Below are 22,105 nucleotides of genomic sequence, written 5' to 3'. Positions count from 1 at the left end.
AATGTGTAAGTGGTTAATTTTTTTTTTTTGTTTTTTTTTTTTTTTTTTTTTATAGATTTTGGCATGAAATATGTTAAGGCCTTCGGGTCGATTTTTATGTTAAATCTTATGGGATGGACCGTTTAGTCAAGTATGTAAATCCTACGGTTATAATGATTCTTATGAAATTCCTTGAGCTATTAGATGTCGCGATCAGTTTGCTCTAAATTTAAGAAATATTGGTATGCCATGTCATTTTTTATAATTATATCATGTTAGTAAAAATATGCACCTTTTTTTTCGTACTGGGTATTTTTTTAAAAAAGAAATACTCACTCTTATTAAATTTTCATATTAGAACGGGTCGAATGAACGCATGGCGGATTCATAGAGTAATACTCATGGGGTCGCCAAGTAAAATTTCTAGAAATAATAATTTTCAAAGAAATCTCATTTGAAGAACATATTTATGTTATAGGATTTTTTTGCCAATTTCTATTTCAAGAATAATTTTATTTTATGTTTAATTCCATTCATGTTATTTTAGTAGATTCGATATTTAAGTTATTCAACATGTTCAATTGGCAATTTAGTTCGTAGTATTTTAAGTTAGATAAACTTCAAATTGTTACTTTGAATTGCCGAATTCACTTTATTGATTTAATATCAAAATGTATACATTAGTGTTAAATTCCGCTTAAACTATAAAAGAAAAATTTTGGTAACACTCCAAATCTTTAAAAAAATAAATAAATATGTGTAGTGGATTCGGTGCTTTACATTTTCCACCTTCAATTTGTATTGTTCCCCATTGCCATATACAAGTTTTCCTATGCCATTTACTTTTTCTTTTAACTGCACTTTAGAACTATATAACATTTTACATTTATATGCCACGTGCATAGTTGTACTTTTATTCAAGAATTTGGTTTATTAAGCCCTTGATTGATTCCTATTTTTGGAGAAATAACGCATTTTGAATAATGGATTGATGAAGAACATATAGTTAAAAATTAAAGAAAAGTTTTAGATTTACGTGTAATATTATTATATTGAAAAATGTTGAAAATGAGTTTTATAAAAATGAATTTTTAAAAGAATGAAAATCAAATAAGAGCTAAATGTATATTTCATAATTTGAATTATATAACAACATTTTCAATTCCAATCAAAGTTGTTTATTGCATGCTCTATCATGTTTCGGTTCTTCTTTTATTGATAACCCTTTCAATTCCATTATGAATTGTTCATTGCATGTTAGATGTATTATATAAGTCTTATTTATTTATCTATTTTTTTGTTTATCATTTGAATGATTATCATGTTCTCATTCCTTTAACATGTATTATAATTTAATAATTTAATACTTACGAATCTATCTATTAAAAATAGTTTGTTGTTGCTCTTGATGTAACACAACAATATAATTAATATTCTTGAAGAATATTATTTGCATGTGAAGAGCATAAACTATATATTTATAAATATTCTAGAAAAATATTATTTGTTCTTGAAGAGCAAGAATTATATATTTTTTTAATATTCCAGAAAGAATATTGACATATTACTCTTGAAGAAGTATTAGTAAAATACAACGTACTCTCGAAGCAACATATGTTTCAAAGAACATATTATTTTAAATTAGTGTTTATCTCTGAAGGAAAATATGTAATTTATGTCATTTTTGATATTACTTGATTAACCATTATGTGGTGTTTAATCATATTTTTCGAAATTCATTATATTTTTCTTTATTGTGTAGTTAATCAAAGAGAAAGTATAACAAAACTTGAGTTTGCTACACTTGACATATTTGGCAAAGTTTATCTATCATAGGTACTCAATACCAATATCCATCTTATCTCAAAAAGTTTGAGAGAAAACAATAAAAGAAGGAAACAAAGAATTCATGTAGGATCGTGCAAAAGCACTCATCTTCCTTCGTCATTATCTTCACGATGAATTGAAAATTGAATATCTCACTGAGAAAGATCCATAGGTTATTTAGAAAAAATTAACTGAAAGATTGATCATTAGAGGACTATAGTCCTCCTCAAAGCACGCAATGAGTGGATACACCTTCGTTTGTAAGATTTCAAAACTGTTACTAAGTAAAATTATGAACTATTTAGAATATATTCAAAATTAACCTTGTGTGGAGAAAAACTCACCGATGAAGATATGTTGGAGAAAATTTTTTTCACCTTTCACACCTCAAATGTGCTTCTGCAACAACAATATCGTGAGTGTGGCTCCAAAAGGTACTTAGAACTCATATCTTGTCTACTTGTAGTTGAACAAAGCTACCGATAAAAAATATGGATTATATCCAACTAGTTTTGTACCATTGCCTGAAGCAAATGTTATTCAAGACAAGGACTTGGACGCGGATGTGCACACGGAATAAATCATGGACAAAATAATCAACAAGAAGGTAACAAATTTCAAAATGCACAAAACAAATGAAACTAGCATAGCCAAAAAGGAGTATGAAGAAAGTTGCTTTAAATGTGAAATAAAAGAGAAATGAAAAAGTTGAGATATATTTTGCTGATTATGATGGTCCAATTGATATAACTCATTTCAATGTCACATATTTCTTTGCTGATCTAAATGGGAATTATTGACCATTTTGATTTAGGTTGTAAATGGATGGATACAATGAAATTAAGAAGGAAAAGAGCGAAAAATGATCAAAAAGGAATCAAGTGAAAGTTTAGGGCCCAAGTTGCATATAATCCAAAAATGAGATGAGGGATGGAATGATGATTTGACAATGATAGGGGTCAATTGGTTGCAACTAGAAGTCATAAGAATTGAAATATGACCATAATATTTTCATAAATCGATTTTAAACTGTACAAGAATATTCTAGGTTTTCAGTCAGAGATTGTGATCCATTTTTGACCTAGTAAACTTTTGAATTGGAAAAGCGCTATATTCTTTCAAATTTGTATCTGTTTTTGTTAGTTTTTCGATACACTTTGAATTGCCTCAATCGGATATCGAAAGAAAAATTTATGGCCAAAATACTAAAAGATGTCTGACGGGAAAACATTATAACTATGCGGTCACATAGTTTAAAATGTATGCGACTGCATGGTTATTTTTAGAGAATCACAGGGCAATTTTTGGTGAACTATGCGGCGACCGCATACCGCGAATTTTCTGGTTTCCTAATTCCTCCCAACCACTTATGGTAACTTAATCTCCTACGACTTTTAAGCCCAAATCACCCCAGACCGAAAGAGAAACACCCCTATACTCATTTCTCTCATCTTGAAGCTCAAGAAACTCCTTGAAGAACTAAAGTTGAGGTGAAGCTAGGAAGGAATTCTTTGGATTTTGTTATTTCACATCTATTATTTCATGTATTTTGGTTTGTCATTGTTAAAATATTATAATCTTTAGATTTTCATTTTTATATATTTACATTGAAATTGGTTTAATATTTACAAGATTTTTTATGGATTCAGTTATGCTTTTTCTATTTTTAAATTAAATTATTTGTTGAGTTTCAATTTCAATCACTTATTGTTGAGATTGGTTTAACTTTTATCAAATCCTTTATAGATTTAGTCATGCTCTTTCTATCGGATGATTTAAATAATTGTTGAATTTTAATCTTAATATAACTCTATTAACGAATTGATTACTGTTTTATGATTGATGTATATGGTCGATCTTTGATCTTGTTCCAATAAAAATGTTTGAATGTGTTATAAGTCTAGATTCTAGGATTACAATTGTGAATTAAATTGATTTTATCGTTAAATCTTCAATTAGAGAGTTGAGATGAAAATTCTCTAATTGAGTTATAAAAATGAATAATTGATGTGATTGACCCAATCCAATTGAAGGAATTCTAACGCTTTGCCATTTCAAGACATTGACCTTAATTTCATTTCTTTAAAATTTAATTCTACTACACATTTCAAGAGGACAATCAATATTTTTGGATTCTTTGAGTGATTTTTTCATCTCCCTATCGACATTCCAAAGCTGCACTACAACTACCGCATTATATTTTGAGCGTAATCAAGGGTGGTCGGATGAAAAATATAGATTAGCTTATTTTCTAAGTTTCTAGTATTTCCTTTTATTTTAGAAATTTAGTTTGAAATATGTTTTTACATTTCATAAAAAAAAATAATTAATTAAATTTATGTATTGTAAATTTTATAGTCTTGAATCATGTTTACCCTTTTAAATTTAAATTCAAACCTTTTAAATATATCTATTTTGTTATATTAATATATTTATGATGGACTGTCAAAATACCTGCTTGATTAATAGTACAAATATACGTACAATTCTTCAAGATAGAAAAATATTTTTGGATTTAACATTAGCTGAAAATAATATCAATACAATATTAGGTGCACCAAATATCGATAAAGGCTCCGGAAGAACTTGTATTAGTTTATTGAATAATACAAAATTATTTATTAACGACGCACTTTATTCTAGCAAATTCAGAAGAAATTTGCTTAATTTTAAAGATAATCATTGCAATGGATATTATATTGAGACGATGTAAGAAAATAATGTTGAATATCTTAAATAACTTCTTTTGTATCTGGTTAGAAGCAGATAAAAGAAAACGTCATGCACTCCTATCTGGACTGTATTATACATTTATAAAAATGGTTGAATCAAATATTATCATAAACTAGAAGTTCGTTGATTCAAAAAAATTTATACTTTGGCATGATTGACTTGGACATCCAAAAGCTATAATGATGCGTTGAATAATAAACAAATCACATGGACGTCCTTTAAAAAACCAGGAGATTATTTTACCTAATGACTATCCATATGTAGTTTGTTCACAAGGCAAATTAGTTATTAGATCTCCGACTACAAAGGTCAATATTGAATTTCTAACTTTCCTGGAAAGATTTCATGAAAATATATGTAGGTCAATATGTCCACCATGTGGACCGTTTAGTTTTTTTTTATGGTATTAATTGATTCTTTTGTTAGATGATCACATGTTTGCCTACTTTTCATGAAAAATGTAATTTTTGCTAGACTACTTTCTCAAATCATAAAATTACGAGCACAATTCTCCATTTACTCAATCAAGACTATTCATCTTGACAATGCTAATTCAGATCATAAGCATTCGATGGTTATTTTATGTCAAATGGGATTGTAATTGAACATTTAGTTGTGCATATTCATACACAAAATGATTTAACGAAATCATTTATTAAGCATCTACAAATTATTACTAAGCCATTACTTATGAAAATAAAACTCTCAACTTCTATTTGGGGTTATGTCAAATTACATACTACATCATTGGTTCGTATAAGACTAACTGTCTATTATCAATATTCACCTTTTTAACTTGTATTTGGTTATTAACCTAATATTTCTCATCTACGAATTTTTTGTTGTGTTGTCCAAGTTTCTAGTTCACCCCCACAATGTACTAAAATGGGTCACCAATGAAAATTTGAGATTTGTGTGAGTTTTGATTCATCATCTATTATTAGTTATTTTGAATATTTAATGGGTGATTTATTTACTATATATTTTGCAGATTGTCATTTTGATTAAATGACTTTCCTAACTTTAAAAAAGGAAAAATTACGCCCTGAAAAATAAAGTAAAATCTATTAGAATGAAACGACTCTATCTGACTTTGATCCCCGCAACAATCAATGTGAGCAAGAGATTGAAAAAATCATTCATTTGCAAAGAATTGCAAATCAATTACCTGATGTATTTGTTAACACAAAAAAGTGACAAAGTCATAAATTCCAATAGAAAATATTTCAACAAAAATTGATAATCCTAAAGGAGAATCTGCTGTAACAAATGAATCTCAAATACGTCAGAAACATAGTTAACCAATTGGTTCAAAAGACTCTATAACTCAAAAGAAAAGTGCAAGAGAACAACAAACAAAAAACTTTGAAAAAGTAACATTAGAAAAATATTGATCAATCAAATATTGAAAATATGGTTTTTGAAGAATCACAAGTGTCTGAAAATAATGAGATTTCAATAAATTATATGTCGTCTCATAAATTATGGGAATGAAATAATATTGTTATAGACAATATTTTCCTTTAATGTGTTTCTTGATCATATGCAAAATGAGGATCCAGAACCACAGTCAGTTAAAGACTGTTAAAATAAAAATGATTGGTCAAAATGAAAAAAAGTCATACAGGTGGAATTGAATTCTTTAGAAAAACGAAAAATGTTTGAACTTGTAGTTCGAACACCTGAAAATGTAATCCTTGTATGATAGAAGAGTTTTTGTACGAACCAGAAATGAATATATTGAAATTACAAGATACAAAGCCCAACTCGTAGCTAATAGTTTCTCACAAAGGCTAAGAATTGATTATGAGGAAATATATTCTCCCGTAATGGACACTATTACTTTTAGATTCTTAATTATTTTGACCGTTTCACAAAAGTTTGATATGCGTCTTATGAATGTAATAACTATCTATTTGTACGGTGCATTTGATAGTGACATATATAGGAAAGTCTTCGAAGGACTTAAAGTGTCAGGAACAAATGATACATGTTAAATTGCAAATATCATTATTGGCTTGTTTGAGCCCCATTTTTGTGTAGGTTGTATTTTGAAATAGTATATTGATAGAGAATATTTGGTTAAAAATAAAGAAAATATTTTTTGGTTGTGTATAATATTATTTTTATTGAAAAATGTTTGGTTAAAAAGAAGGAAGAGGAAAATGTAATTTGAAAAGAACAGGAATCAAACAAGGTATATATGGATTGAAATAATTTGAACACATTTAGTATAATCACCTTAGCGAATATTTGTTGAAGGAAGGTTATAAAAAAGACGATATCTGTCAATATATTTTCATAAGGGAAACAAATATTGAATTTTGCAATTGTGACTATTTATGTTGATAATTTAATTTAATTAGAACTCGTGAAAAGCTCAATAAAATTACGGATTATTTGAAAAATAAATTTGAAATGAAAGATTTGAGAAAAATCAAATTCTGTTTCGAGTTGAAGATTGAACATTTCCCAGAAAAATTATTTGTTCATTAATCTACATACATAGAAAAAGTCTTAAAGCACTTTTATATGGATAACGCACATCCATTGGCATCCCCTATAGTTGTTTGATCACTTTATATGAAAAAGATCTATTTTGTCTACCTAAAAGGGTACTATTAATTTGAGATTTTTTTGTTTTCTAAAATCGGGATCTGCTTTAGTGGGATATGCAGATGCAAGTTATTTCTCTGACCCACATAAAGCGAAATTACAAACAGGATATGTGTTTACACGTGAAAAACAATTAGCCCCTGTTTGAGCCACATTAGTTTCATGAGAATGCATTTTTAGATAGTGTATTATGGGAAACGTGTGGTTAAAAAATAAAGAAAAGTTTTGGATTTGCATATAATATTATTTTATTGAAAAATGTGTGGTTGAAATGATATCAATTCATTGTTTAGAAATGTAATTTTTGAAAGAATGTGAGTCAAGCAGAGACTTATATCATTGAGATTTATGAAACAATCATTGACAGCAACATTCTCAAATCATTCTGAAATTATTACAATCCATTAAGTATGTCAAGAATGTGTATGGTTGAGAAATATGATTCATTATACCCATGCATCATGTGGGTTAACTTTAACAAAAGATCGTCCAACAATTTTGTATGGAAATAATGCAGTTTGTATTGTTCAACTTAAAGGAGGTTATATCAAAGGTGATATGATGAAACACATTTTTCGAAAATTTTTCATACATATGAGCTTCAAAATAATGACGACATCAATGTTCAATAAATTCGTTTACGTGACAATGTGGTTGATTTATTTACAAAAGCACTATTGGTTCACAATATTGGAATGCGTCAACTCCAAGATTTTTAATGATTAACATCAGGGGAAATAATTTTACTTTCTTTCCTTTGCTTATGTTTTATCTCACTGGATTTTCAAATAAGATTTTAATGAAACAAATATTTTGTAATGTATCATTCAAGAGGAGTATTGTAAATGGTAAGTTTATTAGTGAATAACAATTGTACTCCTGTAGTCCTAAAAATTATTATCGTTGTATTCCTGATTTTTATATATAAATATAGGGCATTTGTTCTTAATAAAACATACAAAAATTTTATTTACTTTCGTATTCTCTTCTCTTTTTCTCAAATTTCATAACATAAATTAAAATATTTTAAATATAAACATTACAATATAAGCTTAAATCAAGCTTAAACCGATAAATCAATACAACATTTGACCATAAAATTTAAGCTTCTCATTCCATTTTTTATATAAAAAAATGTTATCATAAATAAATCATCATTTTCGTAAAGAGACAATAATACATATTAGGAAACTATTTTCAAATGGTTTGGTTCATTTAGATTTCAATAGTCAAATTGTTTGATTTTTGGAAGCTATGAAATCCTAAACCACGGGGAACAAACAAATGCTTTCAAAATTGTGGTATCGATTTGCGATTTTTTTGTTTACCACTATTTTCCTGTATATTATGTCAACAGGAATTCAATACTTATGTACTTGGAAATAGGGAAGAAAAAAAATGTAACTAATTAAATTCGATGACAAGTTAAGTTTTAATTATTTTGCAAAGTTTAGGGCTTATTATTATTATAAATAATCAATAACACTTTTTTTAATCATTCTATTTAATCATTTATTTATGCTAAATTTTTTTGTTATTTGGATATATGGATCCAAATGTTGTTTAGAATTCCGAATTTCAGAGATGGCATCCGGAAAATTTGTAAGATTTTTTATTGTGGAAAACATCAGATGAAGTGGACAATGATATGACATGGAGAGGAAAACTCCAAAGGTCAAATTTCCTTTTGAGGTCCTTCCCAGCATTATCACTTGTAGTTAGGAACAAAACGTAACAACTAACTTATTAATACATTTTGTTAGATTTGTCCTAGTTAATATATTAATACATAAGGACTAATTATTAATGAGAATTATCATTATTTTAATTAAATATTGAACCATGTAAAATTTTACGAGGATTAGTTAGTTCGGAGTCAATAACATCAGCTATGAAGTTCAAGTACTTAGATGATAAATAAAGCGGCCATAATTAAAGAAACTAAGTTAGGAAAGGAATTAGAAAGACTACCAAGAACTAAACGTAACTCGTGTTTGATTTTTTTTTTTTTTTAAATGATTTAAATTATAAAGGAATAGAAATAAATAGTGGAAAAATAAATAGACTAATGACTCGAACTAAATCCGTAAATAAATAATAAATTTGATCAATTATAAATAAGTTATAAATAGTGTTAGTAAATCGCTCTCGTTTGGCCCCCATTAATTTTAATTCCATTATATTTTATTATTCTCTTTTCTATTTTCAACTAAATAATTTTTCATAAAATAATATTACATATAAATCGAAATTTTTTCTTTCTTTTTCAATCATTCATTTTTTAAAAAAACACCATTCTACTCATTTTTATTACCACAAAATGGAGCCAAACGAGAAGTGAATAATTTTGGATTAAGGATAACATCTGCAGCATTATTGCAAGGGAGAATCTTGAGAATTGTGGGACACATGGCAAGATGGTGACTGAACACGACAAAAGCTTTGCAAACTTGATATGAGGGTCTTAAAATGATTTTCTGTCTTCAAAGAGTATTTAAAGACTTATATAGTTAAAATTTTGAAGCATTCAATTAAGCTTTTTATATTTAACAATTAATTATACTACTTTTAAAAGGTATTTATTATTTTTTTATTTTAACTAACTTTGCTTTAGATTATTTTATTGTTTTTATATATTGAAAATTAAAACACTTTGAATACATTTAATTATAAAGTTAAGGGTAATTGACACAAAATGTTCCTACCTCTCATGTCTATTGTGGAAAATGTCCATGCTTTTCATTTTTTGACATTTTTGCCCCTATTTCCACATTTATTGGCGCTGAACATCATTTTCACCAATTTTGGACAATTTTGCCTTCCATTCAAATAAAATAAAAAGAAAAGAAAAGAAACAATAAATAACTAATTGCAATCACGGTCTCCAATTTTTAAAAAATTACAAATGGCATCAAGTTTTTATTACTTCTTTTTCAAGTGTGTAAAGAATACCATTTGACTTCAAAATTTGGCAAACGAGTGTTGTAATTTCTAAAATTGAATGATTATTTTTTGGGCCTGAATTTGAGTTTCCCCAGGTTGATTCATATGTTGGGACACATTATACTCACGAATTGATGGAGAATTATCATTCAAAAACTAATGTCCTCAAAACAATTATTTTCAATGAACATATATCCGTGTTAAATAAGATTTTTTTTTTGTGATAGCTTTTGCTCTTGCATCTCTTCTACTGTGTGCTTAGTGGTTTTTTTGGAATGATTTTTTAAATATTATTTATTTCCAAAACAATATTTAACCATACTTCCTATAGGATTCATAATATTCCCTACTTTTTAACTGCACATTAAAAAAAATAAAAAATAGTTTTTCACTTGGAATTTTTTCCAAATAAAAATTTTGAAACTGTCCTTGACAATCTATTATAATTATCTGGAATTATTTATAGAAATTCTCAAAAATGAATATAACAGTCCAATAATGGACTTAGAAGCATGACCTAATTGTGCTTTGTTAGTCATTAACTTCTTCCTATCTTCCCTTATCCTGTTGCTTTTTCGAATGGGAGGCCAGCATTTGCGTCCCCATTCGATGACGACTTGATAGAAAAAGAGTGCTTAATATGAAGAATATTAGGGATTGAAATTTTCTTGCATAATCCATTGTATTTTAGTTGTTACTAGACGACGAATCAATTAATATAAGGTTAAAACTTAAACGTGAAACTTAGATAAATGATTTAGTTTCTCTTCCTTTTGCCCCTTTTGGAGAATGACTATTATGCGTTGTAAAATATTGAAAACCTCTAAAGACTTCTTTTCAGCACTTTTTATTCAATTTCCCATCATCCAAATGATGCCTTAAAGGTGAATTTCAACAATTAGGTTTAAAGTTGGATCCAATATAATCTCTTTTTGTTTTTTTGATAATGTGGAGCCTTAGTAGCCAAAATTCATTAATTAAATATATTGAATCAAAATAAAATAGGAAAATAGAAAAGATAGCAGTAGATTATCATTATTAAGCAATTTACAGATGATTTCATCACATTTAATTTAGCAAACGTCATATTATTTTAGGTTAAAATTTTTGCTGAAAGCTATATTTCTTTTCTTTTTTCTTGAAACACATGAAAGCTATATATTTCTAATGTAAAATAGTCCCTGCTTGTTGTTTTAATAATTAAAAATCTCTATGGATTAGTATTTATCAGAATTTATACGTCACTTTATGCTATTGGATGAAACCATCCAACAAAATGCAACTTGCCTAAGCTCATTTGGTCCACTTAAGATAATAACAGCCACCCTTTGATGTACGTTTCTTGACTTGATTATAAGTTGCCCAGGTTTACAATTTAATCAACTTTAAGTTGTGAAATCCTTATGTGAAAGAAAAATTTAAATTAAGGGTCGAAATTAGATTGAAATATGATGTATGGTTCCTAGATCTTTATTTTTCTCCAGCTGATCAGTTCATTCAAGAAACACCGAGGATAGTTTTTTATGAAAAGAAATTCCTATAGGTTTCTTTAAGGGTTCTTTGATTTTCATTTTCTTGAATTGATTTGAGTTTTCATAATTTAAGAAACAACGAATTCGACACACTAGTCTATCATTTTCATGACTTTTAAAACTTGGAATTCTCGATAATAAAATTTTCACTAAAATTTAACTAATTAAGGACTTTTTAGCTCATCCACAATGAAGTGTGGTGTGAGGAATTAGGCCAAGTAATTTGATAATTCACAATAAAGTGGTCGTGAGGAGTTTCTAATAAAAATAATTAAAAAGTGATGTTTGGTTATCCACACTGAAGTGGTTAGAAGAATAGTGTATCAAACTCAAAGAAGTTGACATCCGACCTAACTCACAAAATGTTCAACATGCATGGCCTAGAACCCTCCCTATAAAACCCTGAGCAAATTCCCACATTTTACTCACGACAAATACTACTTTGAATACATTTTCTAGTTAAATTAATTTATATTTTGGCAAATGGCAACTCAAAAATGGCTAATGTTTTGCGTACTAGTTATATTAAGTTTAAGTAGTGTGTCCTGGTCTGCCAAAATCACTTTTGATGAGGAAATAGGAAATCAATGTGGGTTCACAAGACATCCAAGCTTGTGTATAGAAACCCTTACAGAATCAGGCACGGGAAATCAAGCTGAATTCATGTCTGTTCTTGTTAACAAGACAATTTCTGAATCCAAGCTGCCTGTTTCTAACTTTGAGCAACTCAGTGTCCATTTTGTCTCTCAAGAAGCCCAACTTGCCCGAATGGCTATGGGTATGTTTAACTTATTTTTCTTCTCCATACTACAATTTCCTTTTATTTCGACGAAACACAAACACTCTCGATTTTTGAGCTCATATAACTTCTTTATCATCTTTTCCTTTTTTGATGAATGTATGTAGACTATTGTCATGAGCTGATGGAAATGTCGCTCAAAAGACTCAACCAAGCATTTGACGCAATCAAGGAATCACCAAGAAAACATAAACATGACATCCAGACATGGCTGAGTGCTGCCTTGACATTTCAGCAAAGTTGCAAGGATGAAGCAAAGGCTCATGCTCCAACAAATGTGTTCATGGCTGAAATTTCCAAGAAAATGGAGCTTCTTTCACAACTGGGAAGTAATTCACTTGCCCTGGTGAACCGAATCACTGGAAATCCAAAAACCAAAACTCCTTCAGGCCGACGTCTGATGGAGGAACATATATTCCCTAGTTGGATATCAGCCAGAGACAGGAAACTGCTTCAAAGTACAGAAATACAAGCAAATGCTGTTGTTGCGAAAGATGGAACGGGAAACTATAAAACAATCTCCGAGGCCATTCAGGCTGCAACAGGAAGCCGATTCGTGATACATATTAAATCTGGAGTTTACAGTGAGAAAATTAACACCAATAAGGATGGAATTACCTTAATTGGAGATGGAAAATACTCAACCATCATTACTGGGAGTAGTAGTGTTGGTGGTGGAGGCTCGTCCCTTCAAGGGTCTGCAACATTTAGTGAGCTCTCTCTCTCTCTCTCTCTCTGAGGCGCATGAGAGTGATAAACAAATTGACTTGTCTTTTTACCTAATATCTTTTGCACGGAAGTACCCTTTCGTACATAAAAATTATAAATTTCTCCTGTCTAAATTCTTGCAAGCACCAACGAAATTATTCTCCTTTTATACATGTACAATAAATATTAAACATAAGACACCTAGCTAGTTTCTAACAACGACTAATTAGTATGGTGTGTTTATGAAATTTTCACGCATAATAGCCGCCACTTTAGCGTTGTTATGGTGATTTTTAACTGATTAGGAAATGAATGATAAAAAATAATATTATTTTTTCAACAAATATACTGTTTTTACGTTGATTATAATATTCTTCTTTATTGTCAGCAATTAGTGGAGATGGCTTTATTGCTCGAGACATTGGATTTCAAAACACGGCAGGGCATGAAGCAGGACAAGCAGTGGCGCTAACAGTTGCCTCAGACCACGCCGTGCTGTACAGATGCAGCTTGGTGGGTTACCAGGACACACTATATGCGTATTCTCTTCGCCAATTTTATCGTGAATGTGACATATATGGTACTGTGGACTTCATATTCGGGAATGCTGCTGCTGTATTCCAGAGTTGTAACTTGGCTTTTCAGCAGCGAGGCAGTGGCGGGGCCTACGAAGTGATCCTGGCTAGCGGCCGGTCCGACCCTGGACAGAACACTGGATTCTCTGTCCAAAATTGCAGGATCAGCCGAGGATCAGATTCTTCTGCTGCAAAAAGTGCATACTTGGGACGGCCCTGGAAAGATTATTCCAGAGCAGTTGTGATGCAATCTACAATTGATGCCGCAATTTCGACCCAGGGTTGGGTGGAGTGGCCAGGAGCCAGTGGTTCCAGATACAAAACACTCTATTTCGCTGAATTCGAAAACATCGGCCCTGGGGCCGGAACTTCTGGAAGAGTAAATTGGCCGGGTTTTCATGTCATTGGAAGGCCAGAAGCCTCCGGATTCACCGTCGCTAATTTCATTGGTGGAACATCTTGGTTGCCCTCTACAGGTGTCACCTTCAATGCTGGCCTCTAAGTTAAAGGGTTGGTTCTAATAAAAAGATTCAAGTTCAATGCAGGAATTTGAAATTGCAATTGCATAAATTAAAATCTGTTCTTGTTTTAAACTTGTACAGGCAAGATTAGATCGAAATGTTTGTGAAGTAGATTATGTATTCCTCCCATCAAAGCTTGGCGAATTAACTGTTTTAATGTATTGCCTAATTTTCAGTGTGTCATGTTTATGTGAAAAAATGGATAATATATTTTTATGTAATATCTTCTTCTGATTAGAGTTTTTACAATTATTTATTTTATTTTTTGCATATTGATATTTTAACAACCGACAAACTAGTTTTTTCATTTCTTGATTCTTAAAACAAAATATTCAAGGGCGTAAACCAGCTTGAGCCCGGATTTATGGACATAAAAAACATATAAACTCATTTTACTAACGTAATCAAATACAGTAAATAATTTTTTCTCTTTCCTAATATATATTTTTCCATAAGATTGCTAGAAAAAATAAAATAAAATAGTAGTAGGAATAATTTGACATCCCAATTAGGCCGACACCTCTTTAACAACTTCATCATTTGTACATCACATCCCAACATTTCATTCATGATAATAAAAAGAAAGAATACATATCAAAGTTGAAGCATATTAAAATATTAGTACAACTTATAACAAGGACAGCTAAACATACCCAAAAAAATAAAATTAGGAAATAAAATCTGGATTTATAACCCCCCCCCCCCCAACACACACAAACATACACGAGATAATTTTCGGTCGGTGGTGCGATTAGCCTATCAAGGTACGCCACCTCCACGGGTGGCCCACCACACACCTCGGGGGCCATCCGCTGAGGTGGCTCCTCGACATTGGACGCACCACGAGCACCATCCACTTGGTGCGCCTGCCTTACTGAATATTTATGTTGGGTGGTGCGTCCTCCTCATTGATGATTCAGCCGACATACACACACACCAAGTAGGAAAGTCAATGCTAGGGGACCTTACTTTCTGATAAAAGTACTTAATTGAAGCTTTTGCTTAAAATAAAAAGGTTAGAAATTAAACTTCCATGCTAAATTAAGTCTAAAAACATTAATAACTACGTAATGGATAATAACTGTGATGTGATTGACGAAAGTAACTTTGTCGGTCTATATTATGCATTGCACAAATGATAAAATTTGACTTTTACGAAAATAGTAAATTCTAAGACTAAAATAGAATTAGCTAGAGGCTGGTTACAATTAATATTTAAAACAAAATTCAAGATACCCTTTTTAATGCAGTGTGAAACAAGAAATTCAAGTAAAAACATTAAGAACACAAAAAATTGGAATCCACCATATAATAGAAATTAAACTCACAATGTTTTATTAATGTCAAGATGCTCAAAAACAAAGAATTAAAGCTTTATTTTTAAAGGTTTACATGAAAATCTAGTCTTAAAAAACTAAAATTGAAAAAAAAATTGAAATAAACTAATAACGAAAATAGCATAAAAGCTTAAAAAATAGCTTTCGAGTTCTAAATGAACTCGGATGGCTAAAATCCATTGCATGTCAAGATAAAGATGTACGTTCAGTCTAGCTCATCGTTCTCTTTTCCGAAAAGGTGTCAAGTCCAAAATTGAAGTTTGATGTTCCTGTGAAATTCGTAAACGTATGGAATTGTTGACAAGTAATAGATTTGAATGAGTTGAGAGTATCGTCCCACATAGAATAAATTCAATTGAAATTTACTAGTTTCGTATGGAATTCAAGTTATGTAAACCAAAGAGAGATTTTGATTTTATTTATGCTAAAGTATTCTACGAAACCAAAAAAAATTCGGCTTTTATCAAATTATGAATGATTGTATTGGATTTCAACTTTGCCTATTGCTAGCGTTTTCAATTTTTGATTCATAATTGAGTTTTGTTCACGTGTTCTTGACAATCAATAAAGTTATGATATATAATTTTCTTTTCCAAAATAAATTAAATCTATCCTAACCACGACTCGAATCTATTCCTTGTTCGAATTCGAATGGTTAGAACTCATAAAATTTTAGATTATCTATATAATTGCACACATGATAAATGTTATTCCTAACATCTATTATACATATGTTAATTTTGCTGTATTTTAAATCTATTGTTAGTCTCTCAATACTACAACAAGCAGCTAATTATCTAAATGGTAGCCAGTCAACTAAATAATGCAATGGGCATGCAAAATTAATCAAGAAAAACAAGAATTAAACTAAACTACTAACCTTGAATTAGAAATAAATAACAAATATGGTTCATCTTCATCCAATACAAACTTGGATCTAACCTAGCATATTAATATATAAATTACAAGAAGAATAATAGAAAAATATCACCAGGATCATGAAAGAATACAAAAGATGTTGATCTTCAAATTCAAAGTTGAATTCTTCAAAATCCTGATGTAATTGAACTTCAATTCCTTGCTAGAATTTGATTTCATCTCTCAAAATATATTAGTTGATCCATTGTTCTTGATGAATTTGATGAAACTAGTGTATGAAGAGGTAAGAGAGGTTTTTTCCATTGTTGCCCATGTCTTGTATTTATATGACGAAATTAGATCAAAATTCATGTTCAAATTGCCTTCAAGAAGAGTTTTAATCAAATATAGAAAATAGCCTTCGTGCGCACATGATTTTGTTTTTGCACAGCTTTCGATATTTTGATCATAACTTTTTCTTTCGATGTCCGATTGATGTGATTTAAAGTATATTGGAAAGATAATTTAAAGAGTTACAATTCTTCTAGAAGTAAAATTTTTTCAATTCTAACGTTTCCTATCGACAATGGGTTTCAAGTTGACCAAAAATCTAGAAGATATCTTGTATGATTGGAAGTCGATTTATGGTAATATTCTGATCATATCCAATTCTCTTTTGACTTCAATTGACTCCTATCAATCTTCAAACTAGCTTTTGTGGTCCAAATCAATCATTGGATACTTGCACTTTGGTCCCTATACTTTGAATTTATTTCATTTTTGCTCTTTTTTGGTTCATTTCTTCCAGTTCCACCCATTTGCATTGAGTTTAATCTAATAAACATAATTAACACATAACTCATTCAAATCATTAACAAATACTCCAATTTACTGGTCTCGATAAGTGTACAAAATACACTTATCACTTAAATGTCAAATTTGCAATTTATTGTTTTTTCCTTTTCGGTTCAACTATTCTTCCCACTCAGCCATCTATTCTACATCACTTTTGCCTGATGATGTGAGAGGTTACTCCCACGAATATGACTAGATAACCAATAAGCTACGAATTGTGCATTGATAGATACCCCCACACAATATTTTCCAATGGGCTACTACAAAGAGAAAGCAGTTGCATGGTTTAAACTTTTCGACCAGTCCTTTTATAAAGCTGATGTACTTTTTCACAAAATTAATTATTGATTAATCGTATTCATAAAAGAATTAAAATATTTTTGAGATAGCATGAATAAATAGTTTATTTTAAAACTACAAACACAATGTGTTTCAAATATGATAACTAGATCATAATTGTGAGAAATGTCTTTGAAATTGTAGAAATAAAAACTAAGTAGTTCATTTAAATATATAAATATGATGAGTTTATGCATCTAATAAATGCATAGAAGTAATACTACAGTCCACACAATCTTTTCGTTGTCTACGTTGGAGGTACTTCATATTTTTTTGGGATGGAAAGAACAATGAGGTAAATATCGTTAAGTTGAAAGACTAAAAATATATATTTTAAAGTTTAAGGACTTTGTGCGCAAAAGGTGCATAATTCATGGACCAACAAGCTTTTTTATACTGCGATTTTAACCATGTTGGAGGAAAAGGTGCTAGTAATACCCCTTTTATATATATATATATATATATAATCACCTCATTAATAGGTATTCAATCTCATGTTGCAAGAAAACCAATAATATTTGGAGGCAATTGTAGTAGGAAAAATGGACGAAAAAGTCTTCCTATTTCATCATCTAGCCTATGTTCTTGTATCACTTAGATAAAATGACTACCCCTTAACGAAGTGAATGGGCAATGTGCCATGGGTAAGTCAGGGAGGATTTTGGTTCTTGGGCTGCAAATGAAGTCATATCGTAAATCCGTTTGTTATTTGGGGCGAACATGGTACACATTGTTATTTTGAAGGACTAAAAGAATAAATTTAATGTTTAGGAAATTTCTATGAGCAAGGTGTATTTTTCAAGGATCCACAGTCCACTAGGTTTTTTACCCAAAGACAAATTGTATCTAGCATTTTTTTTTTTTTTTAATATCCAGGCATCCACCTTACAGTGACTAAATCCTGGAGTTTACACCTTGGCCTCTCAAGTTGCAGACAGGTTAAACCACAGGTTGTGCGCCAAACTAACCAGTGCTCAAAAGCCCTCCCAACTGATCTGCCAAAGTGCCAAGCAAATCGTATTTTCCATCTTTGCACCTTACCTTCCAGTAGAGCTCCTGCCTTCCAGGAGAATATCTGCCTTCCAAGAGCCTTCCAGGAATCGAACTCAAGACCTCTGATCTGCTAGCCTTGAAGCGCTCTCATCTTTGCCAATTGGAATATACCCTGAGGGGGCTGTATCTAGCTTTTTTAAGCAATGAAGAAGGGATGTATCTAAATAATAAGAGACAGGGAATATAGATTCTTTTGAAAGTATCCTGTCGCTGTACAGTATTTTGACATCGCAGACATTACTGCATATGTTTAGACAAAAGAATTTATGCTTTTACTAAACTGAGAAGGTTAGAAAGTCTAACAATAATAATTATGTCTGCATATGTTTAGACAAAAGAATTTATGCTTTTACTAAACTGAGAAGGTTAGAAAGTCTAACAATAATAATTATTATTGCATAATTGACAATAACAAATACTGCTACTATGATCATGACTCTGTCGGTGTGTATACTGTGCATCATATATCACCTAAAAGATTTAATCTGAATTTATTTTTGTTCCTCACTTTTGAAGATGGTAAACTTAAACTATGACGTGGAACCAGAAGCGAGGCTAATTTTAGGATACGTTTGATTGTAAAGATGAAATTTAGATGGAAAGAAAACGAATTTTAGGAAATTGAATTGCCTAGAAATTATTTTTCTGAAAATTGTCAATTAATAGTGTTTGATTAGTATAATTTTCCACCTGAAAAATGTTGAAATAAATGTGTCTTTGGGTATTCGTTTGGCTTAATTTTTCAAGGAAATTATCAATTTAAGGAATATCTTCTTTTATAATTGTTCTTAGAACTTGTTTTCACTGGAAAAAAAAATCATTCAAAAAATCATCTATCTTTTGTTGTTCGTTTGTCTTAGTTTTACATGGAAATGGTTAATTTAAGGAATATCCTCTTTTACAATTGTTTCTAGAATTTTTTTCAATTGCAAAAAAAAAAAAAAATAAATAAATAAATAAATAAATAAAACCTGAAAAAGTTGGAATTACAATTCCCACCATTTTGGTGGGAATTGCTTTTCATCGAAAAGCAAGAAAATGCTTATGTGGCACGGGTTTAGGGAAAAAAAATTTCATGAAAAATTTCTACCATAAAACATGTCAAAAAGTGAGAAATGGAATTTAATTTCCATTTTCTGAGGCATATCAAACAGGGCTTTAGCGTTAATTATCAAATTATTTACATTACTACAAAATTTAAGGCACCCTTATGCAAGATGATGTGAGAGGTTAGTCACACGACCTTTAAGCTACAACTAGTGCATTGATAGATACATCCACACAACTAATGCAATTGCATGGCTTAAATTATTCTACGGGTCTATTTTAGAAAACTAATGCACTTTTTGCCGTCTTAATATTTGAATAATTTTATTCCTAAAACAATAAAGTATTGTTGAGTTAGCATGATAATCCTTTTTTAAAAAGCTTAAATACGATTTATTTCAAATCATCATTAAAGAAAAAACATATTGTTGAGTTAGCGTGAAATAATTCCATTTTTTTAAAGTTTTATTTCAAATATGATAACAAAATCATCATGATGTGATTTTTTTTTGCCAAAGAAAAATCATATTCTAGAAATGAATCTTCAGGTAGTTAATCTAATTATAACTTTGATACATTAAAAAAAAAAAAAAATGCAAGGTAGAGCGGAAGATGCTCTCTTTACCTAAATAAAAGTAAAATGTAAATGTTTAGGAATTTTTCTTTTCATAAATGAGGTCAATGGTTCTAGGATAGGTACTCCCCTCCTCGCTCAAAATAGAAAAAAGGAAAAGTAGCCACTCGGAGCATAGTTCAGTGGTGCAAAGGACATGAGTAAGGTTATCTCATACCTTGTTAACAGTCGCAGGTGGGGGGGTTCGATTCTTGAAATATGGAATTGGACTCCTTGTAGGCACAGTATACAGACAATTCTTGTTCCTTGACCTTTTGGGGCGCATCTTTCGATTTACCTCCCTCACAAAGCTCCAAGGGCGGAACGGTGGGAGCTCTCAAGGATGGGGTTCAATCTTTTTTTTTATATATATAAGAAAAAAGGAAAAGTAAAATAAAATTGAACTAAAATAAAATGAAGTCATCGGTCAATTATCATTGAAAGACATGATTTGATTTATCATTGGTTAATTGCTGGATTATTTTTCTCCCCTACTTGTCACAACATGATTGTGTTGATTGACGATGATATGTTTAATATTTGTATAGAACTTCTAATTGATGGAATGGACTAATCAAAACGTTTTGGACATCAATGACTTGAGTTGGAAGATTTATGGGATTGATAAACAACAAATCACCTTTTCTTTTCCTAAATGCAATTCAAATGCTTTTCCACTCTTTCTCGTTCTAACCATAATCATCCTTTAAAAAATATTCGTCACATTTGTTCTGCTTAAAGACTACGTTACATAAACTAGAGTAGGACTGTTTCATTTTCTTCCTATATCTTGATTTTATCTCTTCTCGTCAATCATTTGTACAAACTAAAAAATAGCGAATAAATTGAAGTTAAATCTATAGCTATAGTTCTTGAAAAAAATAAATAAATTAAATTATCTTATTTAGTGAAACAATGTACGTAAAGTAGTTAGTTATGATCATTCACTTCCGAAGTTGTTAAAGGGATGAGGTTCTTCACAAGAATATAAACCTCCCCACATATAGTTAACAAGGCTTCAATTGTTGTAATTTAAACTGTATCCAAACTCTTTAATCTTTTCTACTCATGCATAGATTTGCTGTACTTTAACGCGTGTTTAAACTTTATAATCTTCTCTCGTCAAGTTTGAACTATAAATACTTGTACTATGTGTTACGCCTCATTTTTATGAGCCTCGGTACCGAGGTATCGAAGTGTCATCTCGCCACTCCGAAGCCGGTGAAATCAAATAGACCACCCCGACCTCCCGAAGCTTCTTACCACTCCGACCTCCCGAAGCTTCTCACCACTCCGACCTCCCGAAGCTTCTCCAAAGTGGTACACCGATTCCTGTCACTGATCTGTTGAAGTGTCCCGTCTCCGAGGTCGGGTTCAAGTGGACCCCCGTTAGAAGATTCGCTGCCAATTTAAGATTTGCTCTACATATAAGGTTTAAATTGATTTGACGTCCCCCATAAAGCTATTTGATGTGACTTATCAATTTTATGTCAATTCAACTCGGGGGAAACACACTGTCCGCCCATTCTACAAGCGCGGCTGATTGACGCCTATGAGCAGACGCTTCATACCGTCAGATGTATACACGTGTTCCACATCCCACGGTTCATACCACCTATAAATACCCAAAGATTGGCCAGAGGCAAAGGTAATGAAACTCTCAATAGATAGCACTCCATAACAAGTTTATATATCCTCCTCCCCCTTTATTGACTGATTGATTTGTGTAGTCCCTGGACACTGTTCCGACCACCCAAACCTGACTTGACC

At 30.7% G+C, this 22,105-nt stretch overlaps 1 protein-coding gene across 1 annotated transcript; it reads left to right on the top strand.

The window, feature by feature from the left end:
• Positions 1 to 12,050: 12,050 nt before the first annotated feature.
• LOC111373914 (pectinesterase-like) lies at positions 12,051 to 14,456 on the top strand. Its single transcript, XM_022996511.1, has 3 exons — positions 12,051 to 12,408; positions 12,537 to 13,139; positions 13,526 to 14,456. The coding sequence occupies exons 1-3, from the start codon at positions 12,114 to 12,116 to the stop codon at positions 14,212 to 14,214; spliced, it is 1,587 nt and encodes a 528-aa protein (XP_022852279.1). The 5' UTR covers positions 12,051 to 12,113; the 3' UTR covers positions 14,215 to 14,456.
• Positions 14,457 to 22,105: the final 7,649 nt, after the last annotated feature.

This window comes from Olea europaea, unplaced genomic scaffold (assembly GCF_002742605.1).
Source record: "Olea europaea var. sylvestris unplaced genomic scaffold, O_europaea_v1 scaffold1178, whole genome shotgun sequence".
NCBI lineage: Eukaryota > Viridiplantae > Streptophyta > Magnoliopsida > Lamiales > Oleaceae > Olea > Olea europaea.
This window is presented reverse-complemented; position numbering and strand designations above follow the sequence as displayed.

Bases quoted from the DNA above. Each gene is read 5' to 3' on its own strand.
- LOC111373914 (XM_022996511.1), top strand. From the start codon at position 12,114: ATGGCAACTCAAAAATGGCTAATGTTTTGCGTACTAGTTATATTAAGT. The intron at 12,409-12,536 runs GTATGTTTAACT...GAATGTATGTAG, and splicing joins ACTTGCCCGAATGGCTATGG to ACTATTGTCATGAGCTGATG. The intron at 13,140-13,525 runs GTGAGCTCTCTC...CTTTATTGTCAG, and splicing joins TCAAGGGTCTGCAACATTTA to CAATTAGTGGAGATGGCTTT.